The sequence below is a fragment of the Pseudophryne corroboree genome, chromosome 3 (assembly GCF_028390025.1).
Source record: "Pseudophryne corroboree isolate aPseCor3 chromosome 3, aPseCor3.hap2, whole genome shotgun sequence".
NCBI lineage: Eukaryota > Metazoa > Chordata > Amphibia > Anura > Myobatrachidae > Pseudophryne > Pseudophryne corroboree.
Window position 1 is genome coordinate 390886664 of NC_086446.1, and position 24457 is coordinate 390911120.

At 45.3% G+C, this 24457-nt stretch overlaps 1 protein-coding gene across 3 annotated transcripts in view; it reads left to right on the plus strand.

Annotated features, from left to right (window-relative positions):
• Positions 1-24457, plus strand: part of BRCA1 (BRCA1 DNA repair associated) — a 373734-nt gene that overhangs the window by 86819 nt on the left and 262458 nt on the right. For all 3 annotated transcript variants that reach the window (XM_063960072.1, XM_063960070.1, XM_063960071.1), the window contains exons 3-6: positions 12363-12416; positions 13139-13219; positions 14912-15000; positions 21044-21201. In XM_063960072.1, coding sequence (XP_063816142.1) covers positions 12363-12416; positions 13139-13219; positions 14912-15000; positions 21044-21201 — 382 coding nt within the window. The remainder of the gene's footprint in view (positions 1-12362; positions 12417-13138; positions 13220-14911; positions 15001-21043; positions 21202-24457) is intronic.

A 24457-nucleotide genomic window follows, 5' to 3' on the forward strand; every position in this document is an offset into this window, starting at 1 on the left:
AGTGTACATGGCAATGTTCCTTATGGGAGTGGCTCCAGAGACATCTGTTTTTCCATTGGGGACTGCTATTACCCTTACAGGAGCAATTCTAACAGCCTCTTCCTGTGTAGATTCTACAGCTTGTTGTGGTACAATTGTTTCAGTGTAGTGCATGGTGCCGTACTTACCCGTTGACACGACCTCACCTATCCCTCCGCTAGGGGCTTTCACTAATCTCGTGGGTGTCGCTGTGCCTACTGTGGTCTCTGCTATGGTGGCTGCAAGAGAGAGAGCTGAAATTGTTGCTGAATCGTCTTCTTGATCACACTCCTGAGGAAGGTTCAAAACAGGGTACATCTTGCACGGGTTAATACTTGCATGAGTTATTTGGTTAACATCATTAACATTTACAGTGTTACTAAGAGTTTGTGTTTTACAACCCAGTGCGTTTCTCTCCGCAATCAACTTTTCTCCTGCAATGTATGGTGGGGGAGGAGCTGTGGCAATCAACTTCCTGACTGCCCCAGATCCTGCCGCCAGAGCCAAACCTCTCTGTATCTCACCTTCCTGGTGCCATAACTGTAAATAATCATGATGCTGAATTCGTCTCTTTGCTGATTTTACGAGACATATCCTTCTCCTTAAATTTTGTAACACTTCTGGACTGAAGCTACCTATTCTTGGGAATTTGTCCCTGTCTTGTACAGTCATTCTCTCCCATTCATCACATAAAGATTCGGTGTGAATTCCATATTTTTCACACATTACATATCGTGCCGACCCAACTGGTCGGTTCACAGAATCAACCTGAACCAGGGTTGATCGCCCCCTACCTGAGCAACTGGCCCCCATAGTCTGCAGGTGTTGCTTAGTCCTCCTTGGATCTCTGTATCAAGGTTTTCAGCAAGCCTTTTCAGACAACCAAATTACTCCACAGTAGGCCGGCGGTGGCGGTTTACCGAGTACCCCACTCACTCGCCCACCTCGACCAATACGACCTGATCACACCGACGTGGTGCTGGCGTACTCGATACAGGGCCCCTATGGAACCTTCAGTTTACTGGAACATATGAGGGTTACCCGCAGGACACTTACTCTTTCCAGTAAAGGTGGGGTTGTTAGATAGTTCCTGAGTGACCAGCGAACTTCCCTTCCAAAAATAAAAAATTACACAAATCACGTCAGAATGTACAAATAGCGTTTGTGACCACTTTACTCTAATGGTATTAGGTCAGATTACTAACTACTGCACACAATTACGTGCGGTCCAATCGTTCAGTACACGAGCACTATTTGTCATGTACTGAAAGACCAATGGAATCGATGTTTCCGGCCGCGATTCCTTCAGCAAGAGCTTATGGCCTATATGGGTTCTGCACCAACACCCCAGGCGTTGTGCCACTGGACTTTTATAGCGGACCTTTTTACCTTATGACCTCCTGGTCTTGTTACCTTATGACCTCCTGGTCTTGTTACCTTATGGTCCGCTATACTCTAATGCTCAAATATTATTTAACCAGGGATGCCTCCCTGGCCACCGTATATGTCACTTACACGTATGTCCCTTGACGAGTACCCGGCTTTCCTTTTGGTTCCACCTTAAAGTTATATAAACTTTTGTATACAAAACACACTCACTCAACACATGTACACTTTGTTTCTATATCTATTTCTGCGCAGAAATTGTCTTCAGGCCAAGAGTGTTACCAATTAGGAGCAGGATCTGTTAAACTAAATTTCAGATTTTTCCCAAAAATAGATTTGCGTTATTTACCGCTTCGCGTTATCTACCGCTGTGCGTTAATTATCGCCTTGCGCTAATTATCGCTTTGCGCTAATTCAACTTTTTCGTGACTTGAGCTACGTGAGCGTAACCGGACGCTACGTTGCGTAATGAACGCTGCGTGCGTCTGCCTTTGGATTGCGTACGCTAGTCTTTGTTAGCGACACGTGTACGCAATGCAAAGGATCCACCGTAACACAATATATTTATTTATCAATGTAGGTGATCCCTGATCATCTACCGCAATCCACACTGACTGCCTTGTATCTCAGACAAACCGTGTGTTTGTTCTATACTTTAACTATCACCTCTACTATTAAATAACAGCAAATCTCTTTTTAGCACTTTCTATCAACTATAAAATTTGGCAGACAGGAATAGTGATATACGAAAAAATGAAATACACAAGTGAAAAGAAATGCAGATATGTATGCGTACGCAAGACAAACGAAAAATAAAACAGTTTTAAAAAGACACAAGCGTTTTGTTCTTACTTCCGGTTACCGGGTTCCTTCAGCACTCTTTATCTAAGCGAAGCAGACGCTTATCCCGTCAGCAACTGCGAGACAACCTCCCACCCTTTTGCTGGGGGATAATGTCTGCTGATCTACCTAGTGCAGATGTGAAAAGGACCGGACGAGCCCGCAATTGACAATGCTAAATTCCTTTGTCGTATAAACAACCCTTTATGAAGCTAAGAACACTGTACGCTGTTTACTTAAGAAGTACCGTAATGGTACGCTAGTTGCGTAACGATCGCTCAGCCGTAGGCGAGACGCTCAGGCGTCACGTTCGCTCACGGCCCAGGGATCACAGGACACGTTATTGGTTATGTCTAGGGGAAAGATTCGCTGTAACGTAGCGTACGCTAGAGACCACGAGGGGGTCACCAGCGATGCAGACGCTCACAACACTATACCTTTATGTTAAAACCTTATACCAATGAAATACACTGAATACCTTAATGTGAGTACAGGGTGTAAGTGCAACCTTGTGTAACCTGACTATCTACAAAGCTGCATGAGCGTCACCGACGCTCAAATGAACACTTATCACTATAGAAAATACACAGATACTGGTTTAGGTTTCCAAGGCCTATTAACTGTATTATGTCTAATATACTTGTAAAAGGGGATAACAGTACATATGATACACTACAATATAACAGAGACTTCCTAACCACAGAACTAAACAATAAATACAAAAAGACAATACTACACCGACCTAAATGCAATACGATACAATACTATAATACTATAAGGTATTTAAGAGAAAAGAGGAGAGAGAGAGATAGAGAGAGAGAGAGAGAGAGATTGGCTCGCAGAAAGACAATGATTATGGAGAGAACTTACGCACAAAGGGTATGATCGCCAGCGCCTCGATATCCAGCTCCCGATTATCAGCAGATAACCGTTGATGAGAGAGTGAGAGCTGGATGTGGTCGGCCTGCCTATTTATGCTCCACACACAATGCAATCTCCTGGTCCTACAATCCCATTGTCCATTGGCCGAAGGAATTCGGCCCTGCATCATAACAAAAGGTCATAGGGTGATTCATACAGGTGGGCTGTGACTATTTCCAACAGCTCAGGTGGGTGGGAAACTGGGTTTCCCGCCGCATACCTGAGTATGTGTAAATCATAGAAATGGACATAAACTTCTTATGTCCATAACTATTCGCACGAGCGATTAATACGCTCCAAACCAACACCGGAATATTGCTAATTAAATACTCTTCCGATGGGTACCAAACACTGCAGTATGATTCCTGTTAGACCCTTCGTACGATGCAAAGAGGGATTCCTCAGCTCTGGGACATTGTACTTTAACCAAACTTACAGAAACTATCAAAGGGATCATGATCTATAAACTACATTAATTGTGAACATTTGTAACTAATGAGTCGCACGCTACGATCACATAAACTCTACCGTAAATGCGCATACTGCGCGTGCGAGTGCACGCTATTGCGGGTATGCGCTTCCACGGGAGAGCGTACGCATGCGCAGCACGGACCAGTGTGCGGTGCAAATATGGCAACGTGCATTGAGACATTTTTCTGACTTTGACACCTCTTATAGTAGTGAGACAGAGCCAAGGCCTGAAGAAACCCAGGAGAGTTCAAAATAAGGGTAATCATAAACGAGAGACAAATCTGCTTCAGTACATAGGGCCTGATTCAGACCTTATCGCTGTACTGCAAATGACACTGTCCTGCGATCAGATAGTCCCCGCCCAGGCAGAGTGAATATTCGCCCCGTGCAAGTGTGCGACTTCATGTTTACGCTGTGAGAAAATTCCCCTCAGTCAGTGGACAGCTGGAAAATTATTCGCATCATACTTGCCATCTAATGTTTTTCCCATTCTGTGCATGGCTCAATACTTACTCCTCCAGTGCGAAGAAATCAGGCCTATCGGGGCCGGAGCTGATGTCACACACCCGTCCTGAAAACGCTTGGGAAAGCCTGCATTTCTCCAGATACTTCCAAAAAAAGTCCAGTTACCACCCACAAACCTCCTTTCTCTAGCATCCATAAGGGATATTGGGGAATCTAGTACGATGGGGCATAGACAGGGTCCAAAGGAGCCAGTGCACTTTAAATTTCTTCAACTGGATGTGCTGGCTCTTCCCCTCTGACCTCTCCCACAGGCAGTTTAGAAAAAAGTGCCCTCAGGAGTGGATGCACATCTCTGAGCTCCAGAGAGTTTCCTTCTATTTCTTTTTTCTGTTTGTTTTCTGTTTTATTTTCAGTATGCTGTATGGGCAACCGCATACCTGCACCGTGGGAGTTAGGGGGAGGGGAGCGATCACTGGCCTTACGAGGTGCATAGCCGCTTCCCCGCTGCAGAACCACAGTCCTGAGGGGTTGTTGTTCAGCGGGGCACTGCGCCTTGGCTATCACAGCTGCAGCACGCTGCACACCCCTAACGCTGCTTGAAGGTGACATTCGTGGTGAGTACACACCGGTTTACGGTGCAGCTGAACATGGGCGTGGCTTACGGGACCCTCCCAGGGGGTCCTGCTAAGATCCCCCATGTAGACTGGCTCAAAAAGGCTTTGACTAGCACTTGTTGTGAGGTTTTCAAGCTATATGGAGACTTTGGCAGTATAATATATCAATGGAACGACAGCACCACTGGAGGGGGCGGAGCTATATCAGAGCAGGACCTGAGGCGTTTTGGTGCCTTCCTCTGCTTACTGTAGCCATTCTCAGCACACAGCGCTTCCTGACTCCTCAGCCACGCTGGATATCTGGTACAGGGTATAGCAAAGGAGGAGAGCCGCTAGTGTACACTATCTGGGTCCTATTTAAAACAGGATTTGTTAGTGTTTTCTGTAATCTAGTGAGCTGACGGCCTCACTGGGGCTGTACAGCTACGGGTGTGCTGGTGTACTTCTCTCTGTGTCTCCTCTCACATACAGTAGGGCAGGCTTGCAATATAACTGTCTGTGTGTATGTTATGCTTACTGTGAAACATTGGTAAACACAAGCTGTGCAGTGTATGCCACATCAAATTTTCTCTATTGTCATCTGTTTCTGTTTCCTGTGAACAATGCAGCCAATCTTCACAAATCTGTGAAGGGGCTGGGGGAGAGGGTCCAGAGCCCCACCGGTTAGGGCCTCTTAAAACTGTGATGTCATCTGTACATTAGCAGTGAGCTGGGATGACATAAGACTCAGCTACTACAACAAGCTGTTGCAGATTTAGCTGCTAGGGCAGATGCAGCACAGCCCTCATTCTGTCATGCAGGTCCACAAAAGCATGGTTTACCTGCACTACTCTCTGATACAGATGATGATATACAGGAGAATAGGGATGGCTTGGATCCCGTTAGTGGGGATCCCGATTCTGCTCAGGGTATTGAACCCCTAATTCTGGCTATATGGGACGTGTTAAAGCTCCCTCTAGAGGACGCTGCATTACAGCAGTCGTTTTTCTTTATACAAAACAAGCCTAATGTCACTTTCCCTGATTCTTCAGAGTTAGATGACTTATTCAAGCTGGCCTGGAAAAATCCAGACAAAAAATTCCAAGTGTCCCAAAAATTTTTTTGCGCTTTTTCCCAATTGCTCATGGAGGTAGAAAATTTTGGGAGGAATCCCCTGGAGTTGATGTATCAGTTTCTCGCCTGTCCAAAAAGGCGGTGCTGCCTGCCCCGGGCTCCTTTACCATGAAGGATCCTGGGGATAGGAAGATAGAGACTACACTCAAATCTATTTACATAGCAGCAGGTGTAGCATAAAAGGCCGGTCATTGCAGGTTGCTGGATGACCCATGCCATTCATTCCTGGGCCACTGAAATTCAAGGGGGCCTCTCGGGCGATATGCCCTTGGTCACTGTGGTGACCCTCATAAAACACATTCAGGACACTACACGTGTCCTCTGTGATGCGCTCAAGGAAATGGGCAACATTAATACTAGGACTTCTGCCGTGGCAGTGTCGGTACGTGGGGCCTTTTGGTTGCGTCAGTGGATTGCGGACGCAGAATCCAAATGTAGTGTGGAATCCCTTCCCTTTTCTGGAGAATGGCTTTTTGGGGTTGACTTGGATACCTGAATTTCCAAAGTTACTGCTGGGAAATCCACGTTTCCCCCCCCCCCCCCCCCCGGGGCTTCACCTGCGAGACGCTCCTACCCAGGGCTGTCTGTCCAGTCCTTTCGGTCTCACAGATTTTGATCTAAGGCCAGAGGTGCCTCCAATGCGACTAGAGGCACCAGAGGTAAGTCCAGAAAGCCTGCAAGCACCAGCTCCCAGGAATAGTCCACCGCTTCTGCTTCCGCCAGGGCCTCAACATGGCGGTGCCCACCCACCCCATGGGGATCTCGAGGTGGGCGCTTGACTACATCACTTCCTGCCAGGATACCTGGGTCAGAAATCTCGTTTCTCAGGGCTACAAGCTGGAGTTCAACAGTACTCCTCCCCAACGATTTTTCAAATCAAGCTTACCAGTTTTGGAGGCTATGCAAGTTACATTGCAACAGGCCATCCAGAAGTTGGTCCAGTCCCACGTCATTGTTCCAGTACCAATACCGCAACGCGGCAAGGGGTTTTACGCCAACCTGTTTGTGGTGCCGAAACCGGATGGTTCGGTAAGACCCATTTTGAATTTAAAATCTTTGAATCCTTTTTGAAAGTGTTCAAGTTCAAAATGAAATCTTTGCAAGCAGTGATTGTGGGCCTGGAAGAACAGGAATTCATGGTCTACTTGGATATCAAGGACATCTACCTCCATATTCCAATTTGGCCGCCTCATCAGGCGTACCTGCGGTTTGCCCTTCTGGACAATCACTTCCAATTTCAGTCACTGCCCTTCGGGATGTCTACAGTCTCAAGGGTATTGAGAAAGGTGATGGCGGAGATGATGTTTCAACTCTGGGTCAGTGGGTCAATGTTGTCTCTTACCTAGACGATCTTCTGATAAAAGCAAGATCCTGGGAGCTTTTGTTGCTCCATATCGACCGCACTGTCCAACTTCTGTCACACCATGGGTGGATTCTCAACTTACGGAAGTCCCACCTGGAGCCAACTCAGAAGCTCCTGTTCCTGGTGATGTTGTTGGATACTGTGGCCCAGAAGGTGTGTCTACCAGAGAACAAGACGAGAACACTTCAGGAGATGGTCCGCATGGTGCTCCGACCTACTCGAGTGTCCATCCATCTTTGCATAAGATTGTTGGGAAAGATGGTCGTCTCATACGAGGCGATCCAGTATGGGAGGTTCCATGCCAGAACGTTTCAGTTGGTACTCCTGAGCAAGTGGTCTGGATCACATCTACAGATGCTCCGGATGATTCGGCTTTCACCTCAGGGCAAGGATTTCCATCCTGTGGTGGCTACAGTCCTCCAATCTCCTGGAAGGCTAGAGTTTCGGGTTTCAGGATTGGACCCTCCTCACGACGGATGCGCGTCTAAGGGGGTGCGGAGCTGTCACCCAAGGGGCGCCGTTCCAGGGCAGGTGGTCAGCCCACGAAAGCCTTGTTCCGATCAACATTCTGGAACTTCGGCCGATCTACAATGCTCTGCTTCAGGCCTCTCCTCTGCTCACGGATCACACGATCCAGGTACAGTCGGACAATGCCACGGCGGTGGCATACATCAATCGACAAGGAGGGACAAAAAGCAGAGCCTGCATGCAAGAGGTGTCAAAGACAATCTTCTGGGCTGAAAAAAATGCAAGAGCCATGTCAGCAAACTTCATTTCGGCTGTCGTCACGATCTCCACCCGGGGGAGTGGGGTCTCCACCAGCAGGTCATCAACCGGTGGGGCTGCCTGCAGATGGACATGATGGCTTCTCTTCTCAACAAGAAACTTCCCTGGAATTGCTCGCGAACAAGGGACCCTCAGGTGAGGGCAGTGGATCCATTGGCGTCGCCTTGGCCTTACCAGCTGGTCTACATGTTTCCTTCGATTCCGTTACTCCCAAGGGTGCTAAAGCGAATCAGGAATTAAAGAGTCCAGGCAATTCTGATTTCCCCAGATTGGCCTCGGAGGGCATGGTACGCAAATCTTCTGGACATGTCCGTCGAAGACCCTTGGCCTCTACCACTAAGAAGCGATCTTCAACAAGGATCGTTCGTCTACCCGGACTTAAGACGACTTAGTTTGACGGCATGGAGGTTGAGCGGAACATCCTAGCTCACAAGGGCCTTTCCAAAAAGGTTATTGCTACCATGGTTCGGGCAAGAAAACCGGTGACGTCAAAACACCAGCATTATATCTGGAGGAGATATGTCCCTCTTGGTGCGAGGAGCGCACGTATCCACCTGCTGAGTTTCACTTGGGACGTTTCTTCGTTTTCTGCAGATTGGTGTGGATAAGGGCTTACGTCTAGGTTCCAGTAAGGCCCAGATTTCAGCCCTCTCCATTTTCTTCCAGAAGAAATTGGCAGTTTAGCCAGAAGTTCAGACTTTCTTGCAAGGGGTACTCCACATACAACCTCCCTTTTGTGCCACCTACGGCACCCTGGTATCTGAATATAGTGTCCTCCTGGTTTGATCCTCTGATGATAGTGGACCTCACGTGGAAAACTGTGAGGTTACTGGCCTTTGCTTCTGCTCGACGTGTCTCAGAATTTGGGGCCTTGTCGTGTAAAAGTCCCTACTTGGTCTTTTATGAAGACAGAGCAGAGCTCCGGACTAGACATCAGATCCTGCCGAAGGTGGTCTCTGCGTTTCACTTGAATCAGCCTATTGTGATTCCGTCCAGTTCTGGCGCGTCTGCTCCTCGGGAGACATTGGATGCTGTGCGAACCTTGAAGATCTATGTCAAGAGAACGGCTTGGATCAGAAAGAAGGATTCTTTGTTGTGCTCTATGATGCACAGAAAAAGGGTTGTCCTGCTTCAAAGCAGTCCATTGCTCGTTGGATTAGGCTTACTATCCAACAGGTCTATGTGTCGGCATCCCTACCTGTTCCTAAGTCTCTGAAGGCCTACTCTACGAGATCAGTGGGTTCTTCCTGGGCGGCTGCCTGTGGAGTCGCGACCTTACTCCTATGCCGAGCTATTACCTGGTCGAGGAAGAACACTTTTTTTTTTGTGAAGTTCTACCAGTTTGATACCCTGGCCAAAGAGGATACCCAGTTTGGGCAGGCAGTGCTGCAGCAGTCTCCGCACGTTCCTGTCCATTCTGGAAGCTTTGGGACGTCGCCATCGCACTAGATTCCCCAATGCGGGTCATTCTGAATTGATCGCTAGCTGCCGTTTTTCGCAGCGCAGCAATCAGGCAAAAAATTGGCATTTCTGCGCATGCGTATGCACCGCAGTGCGCACGTGCAATGTACGGGTACAAAGCCCGTTGTGGTTGTGCACAGGTTCTAGCGAAATTTTCAGTCGCACTGTCGGCCGCAAGAAGATTGACAGGAAGGGGGCGTTTCTGGGTGTCAACTGACCGTTTTCATGGAGTGTTTGCAGAAACGCAGGCGTGGCCGGGCGGGTGTATGACGCCAAATCCGGACACGAATAGGCTGAAGTGATCGCAAGCGCTGAGTAGGTTTAGAGCTACTCAGAAACTGCACAAACTGTTTTTGCAGAGCTCGGCTGCACATGCGTTCGCACTTCTGCTAAGCTAAAATACACTCCCCAGTGGGTGGCGGCATAGCGTTTGCACGGCTGCTAAAATTAACCAGCGAACGATCATTTTGGAATGAGGGCCAATATCCCTTATGGATGCTAGAGAAAATAGGATTTTAATTACCTACCAGTAAATCCTTTTCTCGTAGTCCATAAGGAATATTGGGCGCACGCCTCAGTGCGTTCACTTTTCTGCAGGTTCTTGTTATATGGTTACCTGTTCAGCTGTTGTTACCAGCCGTTGCTGGTTTTTATATGTTAGTGGTGTGCTGGTGTGTAAATCTCACCACTCTGTAATCATATTTCCTTCTCTCATATATGTCCTTTCTCCTTCGGGGACGTTTTTACCTATTACTGCCTGTGGGAGGGGGCATAGAGGGGAGGAGCCAGCACACCCAGTTGAAGAAATTTAAAGTGCACTGGCTCCTTTGGATCCCGTCTATACCCCATCGTACTAGATTCCCCAATAACCCTTATAGCCTACGAGAAAAGGATTTACCGGTAGGTAATTAAAATCCTATTTACTGTCAATCACTTTGCGAACAGCCGTGCGATTGAAATTTTCTCCACATCCTGACGCTGTTTGGCGATGCGCATTGCGGTGCGTGCGCAGTAGTTTGATCACCCTCTGTGCGATTTCGCACACCAGCAATTAGGTCTGAATCAGGTCCATTGTCTCGTAATGAAGAAATGAAATGGTGGCATGAGGTTGAGCTGAGGATGTCGGTTATTAGAACGTGAATTAAGGTATTTGATTTTGATGTCTAGCCAGGTAATTGTTTCAAAGGGAGCAGAGCATGTCCACTCAAGTGTGAGATGGGAGGCCAGGTAGCTTCCTCCCAGCTGCTGGTAGCTTCCTATAGTGCACCTTCACAGAAAAGTTCCACTCCAGCCACCACTAGGGAGCCACCGATCCAGGGCTCAGTACTTGAAACACTGAACGTGTTAGAGAGAATGTTTAACACCTTTTAGGGTGAACCGTTCAGTGTTTCAAGTCCTGACCCCTATATCGGTGGGTCACAAGCGATGGATCTATTGTAAATACAGGTTGAGTATCCCTTATCCAAAATGCTTGGGACCAGAGGTATTTTGGATATGGGATTTTTCCGTATTTTGGAATAATTGCATCCCATAATGAGATATCATGGCCATGGGGCCTAAGTCTAAGCACAGAATGCATTTATGTTTCATATACACCTTATCCACACAGCCTGAAGTTAATTTTAGCCAATATTTTTTATAACTTTGTGCATTAAACAAAGTGTGTGTACATTCACACAATTCATTTATGTTTCATATACACCTTATGCACACAGCCTGAAGGTCATTTAATACAATATTTTTTACAACTTTGTGTATTAAACAAAGTTTGTGTACATTGAGCCATCAAAAAACAAAGGTTTCACTATCTCAGTCTCACTCAAAAAAGTCTGTATTTCGGAATATTTGGATATGGGATACTCAACCTGTACACGTGTATTCTACATTCCCTGCATGTCTAAGGAGCTGGACATTTACACGAGAGATGCAAATAGCAAAGTCATCATATGGAAGTCTTCTGAACTAACAGCAAGTGAAATTTAACCAACTGTCTACTAATAATCATTTCCAAGCTGTTTACATTTGTGCTCAATCATCCTGTGCATTGACAATCTAGTTCATTTATTGCTCAAGTGGTTTGATATATTTTATTGAATTTGATACAGCATACAGCCAGTGTAATAAAAACAGAATATATTATTTTGAATGTTACTTTGTATGTAATAAATTATTTATTTCTGTCAACAGCTATTCTTACCTTTTTAAGTGATCATAGGAATATTTAGTTAACACTCCTCCTGTATACTTCCTGGTTTGAAGCTAGATATAAACTTTGATACAGTTCTACTAATAATGATATCCAGCAGGTAAAGCCAAGTATCTTTGAAGATTTAACCCCTATGCAAGAGACCGCCTCTCAAGTGCAGTATAGATCCTGGTAGTCATATGCAGAAATTGAACTGAAGGAACAGGAAAACTATTCCATTTAATAACATATAATGTATTCTTCATAGCACACATTCATGCCTGTAGCGCTTTTTAGAGAATATATGGCCATTGACGTCTGTCCCTGCAACAGTGAAGCTTACATCTATATCCTTACCACATATAAACATTAGGGTTACATTCTGTCGTGAGCCAATTAGCCAACCAGTTTTTTTTGTGAGACTGTGGCAAGAAACCAGCGTACCCGCAGAAAACCCACTCATGAGCAAATATTTAAAAAAACACTACGCTGTTAAGGCCTCTGTGAGGCAGTAATGCTAACCATTACACCAACCATGCTGCCCATACAAGACTACAACCGACCATACACATGCAGTCCCTGCTGTTTAGCATGATTCTCAAACTCCTTAAGGTCATTTTCAAGTTTTCCCACACACATCCTACTATAGATAAATGTTCTATTTATTTTAACTCCACTGCATCGTTTCAATTAAGCACATCTGGACAGGAGTGACGAGACTTTCTTTTGTTTTTAACAGCTTGGATTTAATGAAGGAGCCTGTTGCCACGAGATGTGACCATATATTCTGCAGGTATGGTGATTGCAGGTCACATTAGCCAGACTATTTCTAACTGTATGGTAGATTACAATAACCCATGTAAAACCCTCCTTTAATACCGGGATGAAATGCCAATTTGCTCGACCCAGCATATTTTAACTTGGTCCTTTCACATTGCACCTCCACCAGAATCGACCGGCAATATACTGGGTTATTTTGGCGATGTGAAAGAGGTAGGAGTAATAAAGGATCTGTGGTGTACAAACAGTTTGTCACTGTTGCCTAATGAAAAGCCTTTGTATTATTATTATTATTTTTTTTTGTCTGGCAGGTAATCAGTCATCTGTAGTGTATCCAAATTGTCATACATTACAACTTTTGGGTTACTCAAAAATAGTTTTTTTTGAGACTATATTATAACATTCTCATAAGAAGCAAACATTCCCCCATTATTGGGTCTGCACACATGCAGCATATCGCTCAGCTATGCGCACACCTGCTTCTATGTACAACGCAGGTAACCGATAATTAAGAAAGTGTTAACAGATAGGGCAGAAATGTCCAAACCTGCCGAGACACCATCCATGCTCATTGGTAGTCTAAAAATGTAGCTCATGGAATGAAGTGTGTTGAGCGTTGTATTCATTAATCTGCAAATATCTTGGTGCTAGTATAGATTGAAGAAGTTAATTTAATGTTATTGCAAAAAACCTGAACTCTGTATTAAGTTTGTAACATAGAATCCTGTCCCCCAGGTTTTGCATGTTGCAACTTCTCAGCAAGAAGAAGAAAGGCCGAGCCCCGTGCCCCATGTGCAAGAAAGAAATCACTAAAAGGTACTGCTCTTCCCTTCCTGTGTGGTGCTGAGCCCTAATTCTGGCCACTTGCTTCTTTTAATGCATAGCTTCATTGTACATTTACTTATTTATTTGTCAATTAAACTGTAACCCAGAAATTTGTTGAAAATAAAACAGACTTGGCTTTTTTTATTGTGTACTAAGCCATCAGTAAATATCCCTATACCTCCTCATGTCCAATGTCAGTGATGCATACTGCAAGTGGCTGTGCATGCTGGCATGTCCCCCTATACTTTATACTATTAGCCCAGATTCCGGCATCCTTTTCCCCCGATACCGGCACTTATCGAATAATCCCGATAAGCATCCACCGCAGCCGCGATAACACATAGGATCGGGAACTTATCCCTATGTGTTATCGTGCGATTTCAGGTCCAATTTAAAACTGCCTCTAATTCATAGGTTCTCAAACTCTGTCCTCAGGACCCCACACGGTGCATATTTTCCAGGTCTCCTCACAGAATCACAAGTGAAATAATTAGCTCAACCTGTGGATATTTTACAATGTGTCAGTGAGTAATGAATACACCTGTGCACCTGCTGGGTTACCTGCAAAACATGCACTGTGTGGGGTCCTGAGGACCGAGTTTGAGAACCTGTGCTCTAATTGGATACCACAATAATGACTATTGATCATAAATCATGATATCCAGTCATTTTTAACATCTGAAAATGCATCGGGGCTAATTAGATACCCTAATTCATAGGTTCTCAAACTCTGTCCTCAGGACCCCACACGGTGCATGTTTTGCAGGTAACCCAGCAGGTGCACAGGTGTATTAATTACTCACTGACACATTTGAAAAGATACACAGGTGGAGCTAATTATTTCACTTATGATTCTGTGAGGAGACCTGCAAAACATGCACTGTGTGGGGTCCTGAGGACCGAGTTTGAGAACCTGTGCCCTAATTCATAGGTTCTCAAACTCGGTCCTCAGGACCCCACACAGTGCATGTTTTGCAGGTGCACAGGTGTATTAATTACTCACTGACGCATTTTAAAAGGTCCACAGGTGGAACTAATTATTTCACTTGTGATTCTGTGAGGAGACCTGCAAAACATGCACTGTGTGGGGTCCTGAGGACCGAGTTTGAGAACCTGGTGGTATCAGGGCATTTAGATGAGCCCTAATTAAATCCATGTGGTATAAGGGCATTCAGATCTCGAGCACCAATCAGTATGGATTCAGGTGGACAGTTTGTCCCTGGATATCTGATATGATATGATATACCGTTGTATGCCTCTCTAGTATAGGAATTTCTAACTACCAGCATGATATAATCATGGATTATTTAAGAATCTGCATTGTTGTGTGTACGTTTTCATTCTACATTCCCTCCCTATTAAACCCCCTATAAAATAGTTGTCTGAATACTCTTTCGTTAATTGTATCTCGCATTACCAGAGACCCACACAAATGTATTTAATGTTTGAAGATAGTCAGATATTTTCAAATATTGCATCATGTTACTGCACTCTCATTGCTGAGTCTTAGACTTGCTGCCATAGATCTATCACACAAGATTCCTGTCGTCCTGATTCTGCAGGCTGCCGGAGGGCACACAATACCTTTCTTCCAATTCATAATTTCAGTGCGTGATCCACCCCTCAGCTCCACCCACTGGTTTTCAGTTTTCCTTTGCAAATCTATCTTATTTATTTTAATAGAAGCCTTCAGGAAAGTCCCAGATTCAAGCTTCTAATCGATGGTTTGATGAAAATTATTAACGCATTTGAGCTGGATTCTGGATACAAATGTAGGTAAACTCCTGTGCTTGCTAAAGTAAAGTTCCTAACTTCTTTATTTCTTATTTTAAAGATGTGTATTTAGTTGTGGCACACTTTTGCAGATTTAGTACCATGATTATTGTATCTTTGTTTTAAGTTTAGTTTGTGTAACCTTACAACAGTGTGATGTTTTGCTAATCGATATTGCTCTGGACCTAAAAAGGTGTAGTGGACTGAGGTATTGCTCAATAGCCTGTTTCAATTTGGTTATTCTACAATGTGCCCCAACCTCTGCAACTGTTCTTTCTCTGCTTTTACGTCTTGTTCCTCTGCCCATTCCTCCAAGGGTCCTTCCTTCTTTTTTCTGCCCACCACCTCCTTTGGTGAACTACTCTGGTTCTTTTGGTTTCCAATAGGAACTCTTATGCTGATTCTACCCAAATATACCCCATCTCCCATTGCACCTTCTCTGCTTTCTCCTCCTGGCTGTTGCAGTATTTTCTCAAACTCATGTTGATCAAAACTGTACTTTATCGTCTTCTCTCTTGAGTTTCTGTTACTCGCCACCTCTCCTTCCAAATTTAACACCATGCTCTCCTCTGTTCTGTATGTCTGCTGCCTGGATGTCACCTCAACTCTGTCTTCGCCTCTCCCCAAATTCAATACCTTTACTAATCCTTTCGCTTCTACTTTTGAAATATTGTCAGGATCAGACCTTTCCTCTCCCTGGACCCTACCAAAACTGCAATTGCAGCCCTGGGCTGCAATAAAAACGTCTAAGTCTGGCATTTATATGTATATGGGCTGCAGAGGCAGTAATTTAAAAAATCCCCCGCCAGTTTTATACATTTGAGCAGGACCGAAGCCCGTCGCTGGAGGGGGTGGAGCTTGGTCCCTCAGCACTAACCAGCGCCGTTTTCTAGACAGAGAACTGCAGAGAAGCTGGCTCCCTGGTCTCTCCCCTGCTGAACACGGTGACACGGCTGAAAAGAGGGAGGGGGCACTTGTAAGGCGCAGTGAGTGTATTACACAGTTAATTATATAAAAAGCGCTATATTATCTGGGAAATTGTTTCCAGTGTCAGTTGGCGCTGGGTGTGTGCTGGCATACTCTCTCTCCAAAGGGCCTTATTGGGGAAGTGTCTCCTTATAACTATATCCCTGTGTGTGTGTGGGGGTGTCGGTACGAGTGTGTCGGCATGTCTGATGTGGAAGGCTCATCTAAGGTGGAGCAGATGATTGTGGTGTCTCCGTCGGCAACGCCGACTCATGATTGGTTGGACATGTGTAATGTTTTAAATGCAAATGTGACCTTATTACATAAGAGAATGGACAAAGCAGAGTCCAGGGAAAAAGCAGGGAGTCAATCTACGGCTTCGACTGGGTCTCAAAAACATCCCCTATCCCAAATAGCAGACACTGATACCGACACGGATTCTGAGGTGAACAAGGCTTTAACGCGCCTGTCCAAAAAGGTGGCGCTACCATCTCCAGACACGGCAGCCCTCAAGGATCCTGCTGATCGCAGACAGGAAACTACTTTAAAATCTATTTATACGCATACGGGTGCTTTACTCAGACCGGCAATAGCATCGGCATGGGTATGTAGCGCAGTTGCAGCTTGGACAGATACCTTGTCAGCTGACCTTGATACCCTAGACAGGGATACCATTTTATTGACCTTAGGTCACATTAAAGACGCAGTCTTATATATGAGGGACGCTCAAAGAGACTTTGGGCTGCTAGGTTCGAGAGCCAACGCCATGGCGATTTCTGCTAGGCGAGCCCTGTGGACCCGCCAATGGACGGGTGATGCCGACTCAAAGAAGCATATGGAGGTTTTACCTTACAAAGGTAAAGTTTTATTTGGGGAAGGTCTCGCGGACCTGGTTGCCACAGCTACCGTGGGTAAATCTACCTTTTTGCCTTTTGTTCCTCCACAGCAAAAGAAAACTCCACAATATCAGATGCAGTCCTTTCGGTCGCATAAGCCCAGAAGAGGTCGGGGCTCATCTTTTCTCGCCAGAGGTAAGGGTAGAGGGAAGAGAACACCTGCTCCGGCTAGTTCCCAGTAGCATAAGTCCTCCCCGGCTTCTACTAAATCCACCGCATGACGCTGGGGCTCCACTGAGGGAGTCCGCACCGGTGGGGGCACGTCTTCGACTCTTCAGCCAGGTCTGGGTTCTGTCAGACGTGGATCCTTGGGCGATGGATATTGTATTCCAAGGCTACAAACTGGAATTCGAAAAGGTGCCCCCTCGCCGATTTTTCAAGTCGGCCTCGCCAGCTTCTCCCCCAGAGAGGGAAGTAGTGTTAGCTGTAATTCAAAAGCTGTGTCAACAGCAAGTGGTTGTCAGGGTTCCCCTAGTCCAACAGGGGAAAGGGTACTATTCAACCCTGTTCGTGGTCCCGAGCTGGATGGTTCGGTCAGGCCCATTTTAAATCTAAAATCCCTAAACCTGTACTTGAAAAAGTTCAAATTCAAACTGGAATCGCTCCGGGTGGTGATCTCTAGTCTGGAAGGGGGGGATTTTATGGTGTCACTCGACATAAAGGATGCATATCTTCATGTCCCCATATATCCTCCTCATCAGGCGTACCTGATATTCGCTGTACAGGACTGTCATTACCAGTTTCAGACGTTCCCGTTTGGGCTTTCAACGGCCCCGAGGATTTTCACCAAGGTGATGGCGGAGATGATGGTGCTCCTGCGCAGGCAGGGAGTCACAATTATCCCATACTTGGACGATCTGATAAAAGCGAGATCGAGAGATCAATTGCAGAGGAGCGTGTCGCTCTCCCTGAGAGTGCTACAACACCACGGTTGGATTCTCAATCTGCCAAAGTCACAATTGATTCCAACGACTCGACTATCATTCCTAGGCATGATTCTGGACACGGATCAGAAGAGGGTTTTTCTCCCGATGGCAAAAGCCCGGGACCTCCAGGACATGGTCAGAGACCTGCTAAAACCAAAAAGAGTGTCTGTTCATCAATGCACTCGAGTTCTGGGGAAAATGGTGGCAGCCTACGATGCCATCCCCTTCGGCAGGTTTCATGAAAGGACGTTTCAGTGGGACCTCCTGGACAAGTGGTCCGGGACCCATCTACAAATACATCAGAAGATAAGCCTGTCCCCCAGGGCCAGGGTGTCTCTCCTGTGGTGGCTGCAAAGTGCTCACCTTCTAGAGGGTCGCAGGTTCGGCATTCAAGACTGGGTTCTGGTGACCACGGACGCAAGCCTCCGAGGATGGGGAGCAGTCACACAAGGAAGGAATTTTCAGGGGCTATGGTCAAGCTAGGAGGCTTGTCTACACATCAACGTTCTGGAGTTGAGGGCCATATACAACGGCCTACGACAAGCGGAGAATCTTCTTCGCGACCTACCGGTTCTGATTCAATCGGACAACGTCACAGCCGTGGCTCATGTAAACCGCCAAAGCGGGACAAGGAGCAGAGTGGCAATGGCGGAAGCCACCAGGATTCTTCGCTGGGCGGAAAATCACGTAAGCGCTCTGTCAGCGGTCTTCATTCCGGGAGTGGACAACTGGGAAGCAGACTTCCTCAGCAGACACGATCTCCATCCAGGAGAGTGGGGACTTCATCAAGAAGTTTTTACAGAGATAACAAGTCTTTGGGGAATTCCTCACATAGACATGATGGCGTCCCGCCTCAACAAGAAGCTTCGGAGGTTTTGTGCCAGGTCAAGGGACCCTCAGGCAGTAGCGGTGGACGCCCTGGTGACACCATGGGTGTTTCAGTCGGTCTATGTATTCCCCCCCCCCCCCCCCCCTCTTCCTCTCATCTCAAAAATATTGAGAATCATAAGACAAAAAAGAGTGAGAACAATACCCATTGTTCCAGATTGGCCTCGAAGGGCCTGGTATTCAGATCTTCAGGAGATGCTCACAGAAGATCCGTGGCCTTTCTCTCAGGGAGGACCTGTTGCAACAGGGGCCCTGGATGTTCCAAGACTTACCGCGGTTACGTTTGACGGCATGGCGGTTGAACGTCCAATCCTAGCTGGGAAAGGTATTCCGGAGGAAGTCATTCCTACTCTGATAAAGGCTAGGAAGGAGGTGACGACGAAACATTATCACCGTATCTGGAGGAAGTATGTATCTTGGTGTGAAGCCATGAACGCTCCTACGGAAGATTTCCATCTGGGACGTTTTCTCCACTTTCTACAGACTAGAGTGGATATGGGCCTAAAATTGGGCTCCATTAAGGTACAGATTTCGGCCCTGTCTATTTTCTTTCAGAAGGAATTGGCTTCTCTCCCAGAAGTCCAGACTTTTGTAAAAGGAGTTCTCCACATCCAGCCTCCTTTTGTGCCCCCAGTGGCACCATGGGACCTTAACGTGGTGTTACGGTTCCTGAGGTCTCACTGGTTTGAACCTCTTCAAATGGTTGAATTAAAATTTCTCACTTGGAAGGTGGTCATGTTGTTGGCCTTGGCATCTGCAAGGCGGGTGTCCGAATTAGCGGCCTTGTCTCACAAGAGCCCCTATTTGATTTTCCATGTGGCTAGAGCAGAGTTGAGGACTCGTCCTCAATTTTTGCCTAAGGTGGTTTCTTCATTTCATATGAACCAACCTATTGTGGTGTCTGTGGCTACGGGTGATTTGGAGGATTCCAAGTCCCTGGATGTAGCCAGGACGGCTCGGGTTAGGAAAACAGAAGCACGGTTTGTCCTGTATGCAGCCAACAACGTTGGCGCTCCTGCTTCGAAGCAGACTATTGCTCGCTGGATCTGTAACACGATTCAGCAGGCTCATTCTACGGCAGGATTGCCGTTACCAAATTCGGTAAAGGCCCATTCCACTAGGAAGGTGGGCTCTTCTTGGGCGGCTGCCCGAGGCGTCTCGGCTTTACAGCTTTGCCGAACACCTACCTGGTCGGGTTCAAACACTTTTGCAAGGTTCTATAAGTTTGATACCCTGGCTGATGAGGACCTTGCGTTTGCTCATTCGGTGCTGCAGAGTCGTCCGCACTCTCCCGCCTGGCCTGGAGCTTTGGTATAAACCCCATGGTCCTTACGGAGTCCCCAGCATCCTCTAGGACGTAAGAGAAAATAAGATTTTAAACCTACCGGTAAATCTTTTTCTCTTAGTCCGTAGAGGATGCTGGGCGCCCGTCCCAGTGCGGACATAATCTGCAAGTTATATAGTAGTTGCTTACATAAGGGTTATGTTACAGTTGAGATCAGTCTTTAGCTGATACTGTTTTGTTCATACTGTTAACTGGTTGCGTATATTCCAGGTTTTACGGTGTGGAGGGTGTGGGCTTGTATGAATCTTGCCCTTAGATTTACAAAATCCTTTCCTCGTATTGTCCATCTCCTATCTCCTCTGGGCACAGTTTCTCTAACTGAGGTCTGGAGGAGGGGCATAGAGGAAGGAGCCAGTGCACACCCATTCTAAAGTTCTTTATAGTGCCCATGTCTACTGCGGAGCCCGTCAATACCCCCCATGGTCCTTACGGAGTCCCCAGCATCCTCTACGGACTAGGAGAAAAAGATTTACCGGTAGGTTTAAAATCTTATTATCCAGTTATGTATTATACTTTGAGATTCTATGACACAAGAGTTCTAGATTTTGCAGTCTTTGTATGAGGCTGAATCAGTAAGTAAGGTATGAAGACCTCTCACCTGTGTAATGTCCTCTGTTGCATTCTAATTTCCCGCCAGAGCAGGTAGACCGCTGCTTACCCTCACAGCCATTAGACTGTGCCTCATATCAGTCATACTGTCCCCAACATCAGTTGTAAGATGGCAAGGCTGGCAGAAACATGGTCACACATTGATGTGCGTAGTGTGATCATATTTCTGCGTTTTAAAGGGCACATCAGCAGCTGAAATCAATCGCAAACTTGTCTAGGTGCTTGGTGATAACATCATGTCATGGAAACTCGGTTTGGTGCACTGAGTTTGATCGAAAACATTACACATGTGTGAGGTCTTGTTACCTTATTTATTGAACCACCCTTGTAATATGCAAACTTGGATTTATTTGTTTGGTTTATTAATATTATTTATCTATGTTTTTATTTATTTTATTTTTAACTTCTTTAGTTTTCCCGAGCCAAGAATATTCCAAAAACATCACGGTGAACTGTAAAGAGTCTCAAGAAGAGGATGATGTTGCTGTGGTACAAAGCGTTGGTTATAGAAACCGAAATAAGCTAAGCACTGTGAGCGGGGGTCGGTGTCTAGACCACCCAACCTTATTGGTAACTGGACTGCATTGAATTTATTTATATGTCCTCTTTTAAAACAGTTTTATATGTTTCTTTTGTTTTCTTGCATTTTTATGATTGACATTCTTTCAAACCTGCAGATTATTAAATCAAAAGTTCAGGGGTCAAAAACCAAACAAACCTTAACATATAGTATTGAAAACTCTATCCTATGCCGCCCATGTTTTCATGTACACATAGTCATCATAAAATCCAAGGGCGGAATTCATTTATCGCGTCCGGTCTCTCGTATAAAATGACGGGAGATTGTGGGGGTGATATTCAATTGAGTTCCATTATCTTGCTGATTGCACCCATAGAGGTCTGGTTTAGCCACGTAAAGCTGCTAAACCCGACCGGAGTGCTGACTGCTATCACGAAATGTGCCGTTTGGGTGCCCAATTGGGTCACTTTTAGCACATTTCAGCTCGCCACCCCCAGGTAGGGTGCAAGCAGAAATGCAGGCGCCGGCAGCCTTCGCTCTAGAACGGAGCTACAATTGAATAGCTCTGTTTGGGCTCCATCTCGTAGCTGCCGGCATCTCAAGAATTGAATTCCGCCCTAAATGTTCTGATTTTAAATTGGAATGACCAGAAAGCTAGTGAAGAATATCCAAGCAATTCAGAAATGTTGTAGTTCTTGGAAAATAAAAACACAACTGTAAGTACGTATTATGAAACAAATCTTAAAAGCTAACTTAAGTGTTGAAAAGCTGCATACATGGCAATTAAAGGAACGGTAGCAGTACACCAGCAGTGACCAGGATTTCAGTGCCGTTCTAGGCCAGTATAGTCATCGACTGATATTTATAAACTAGTAAAGGGACCAAGCATACGCTTCATCACCTTAGTCTCCCCTGTTCACATACAATGTATTTTTTTTATTACTATTTTTTTTTCTATTTGGGGGGGGGGGGGGGGGGGTGCTGTGAATTTTTTTTTTCTTCTTTACGATCATCTTGACAGTTTGTTTTAGAAACTGTTTGACAAGGCACCATTTTTATTTAATTCTGACTGGCATGTCCTATTTTTATTTGCCTAGCAAGCAATAGTTATACTTTTGTTAATAACAGGAATCCTTAAGTCCAATTGTATTTATTATGTAATGGCTAGAGTAGAACCTCTTTGTATGTGACAACCCAGTGACTTGGCTGAACGTTTTTTCTTCTGTTCTTTTATGTAGAGAAATATATTTTTAAATAAATTTTACATTATAAAAACTCAGTCTGCTATATTGTGTGTACAGGGGATATCAATGAGCCACATACTGATATTGTAGTGACACTGCAGTAATTTAAAATAAAGAATTGCAATTAGGAGATATTAGTTACCATAGTATTGCTTAACTATACAGATTAATTTTTAATTATCCCACTATATCCAGTGGTGTATTTGTCTTTGCTTTACAAGGTCATATTCCCTAGTTTGTATTGGTCCACAAGTGTCACTACTTGGGATGTGGAGGGTGCAATGGGACTATGCATGCAACATCGACTGGCTATGCACTGGCGCACTTTCTGTCCCATTAAGGCTGTGAGGGCTGGGTAATGAACAAGACTCTTGGAGTGGTAACTGTCTTCTATTTGGACCCATTATATTATTCGTAAATGATCTTTAAAATGTAAGCATGCGTTTTTTAAGTCACCCAACCCCCTTGCTGTTACTTATTCATTTTATTTTACAATGGGATTTTTATTTTTTTTATCATTTTAATACAAAAGGGAAGGAAAAAACTAAATAATGGAAGATGCTAGTCAGCTTAAAAGTTTCTCTGCGGTATGATTGGCCACCATGTGGAAAGATGCTCGTGGTTGGTTAATGCGGATTCTGGTCAATTCAGTCCAGTCAATCGATTTTAATTAAGCACAATTTATATTTAAGATGAGTAATTGTTTTAAGTTATTATTTTGTTCAGTTATTGTTGAACTGCATGATCTTCCGTGTGGCCGTTAACTGACAGAACATGCTTGTGGTTCAGCAAGTGCCAGAATACCTTTCCAGTTAATAGTTGTCAGTGCATGCTGGGTTAAGGAAACGCCTGGGGCAGTGGCTGGGAGTCACTGTGACTACAATTTGACAGGGTTGCTTGCAAAGCTTTATTTTGTGCAAGATTAGGTTAGCAAGCACTTCATTGAATTGTGGCGGAGGTGGTAGTGGCGATGTTGGTGGGGGGCGGCGCATGCACAGCAGGACATCGGGGTACTTTTTACGAAAAATACCCAGATGATGCTGCGAAGAGGAATTGCAGGGACAGAGCTGTCCCTGCATGCGATAACTGATACATCCCTGCGATGTAATCAATTATCGCAGTGCGAGTTTGGGCGATTTTATCACCTGTCATCCACATCCTGTATGCGGAAGGTGATAAATAGGCCTCAAAATCTCCTGAACCATAAGGACTATGAACTTGATATTTGGGCAGTAGCTTGCTTTTCTAACGTAGGCACCCACTAAGAAGGTATTTTTCAAAATTCCATCCACAAAGGGGTTAAAAGTAGTGAGGTGATTATTGGGAATTCCCCTTATCACAGAGGAGAGTTAAAACAGCCCACCCAGCCAGGGCTATAAAGAATGCATGGTGCCAGTGATACCAGGTCGAGTAGGGGGGAAGACGCAATGCTCTGTTCCTGGACTTCCTTTCAAATAGGGGAGCCTCATCAACTGCCAGACCTAAACACTGTAAAACAATGCTGGGTGTAGCTCCCCTATTTGAATAATGGACTGCTCTGCACCTGCCACTGGCAAGGAAGTCCAGCCTTATGGTTCAGGAGATTTTGTGATGAGTCAGTGGTATTTGCTTATATATCGATAGAGATATATAGATATATATTTTTTAAATATAAGTACTTAACCAACATATTTCCAGTCAGGAAGGGATAGCGACTCCGGTTATCAGAGGCTAACCTGTCACTTGAACTAAACATTGCTGAACCTCTCAGAGAGCAATAGGAGGAAAGGAGAGATAGAGATTTTCACTTTGAAATGCATTAAAGGAAAGCTTGATAGTCAGCAACTGCTTATCTTCTGTGTAAAGGATACAGACAGCTCTCCCAGTCACCTTAAGTGTGTTTCTGGGTTGTGGGAGAAAACTGGATCATCCAAAGTGAAATCCATGCAAACACTGGGAGAATGTAGAATTTGCACACAGATTGGACCACAGTGGTGTAAAGCAGCAAAGCTAACTATTGTGCAACCGTGCTGCCACATGCTATGGTTGTGACAGTCCATATAAGTAGATAAGATACAATGGG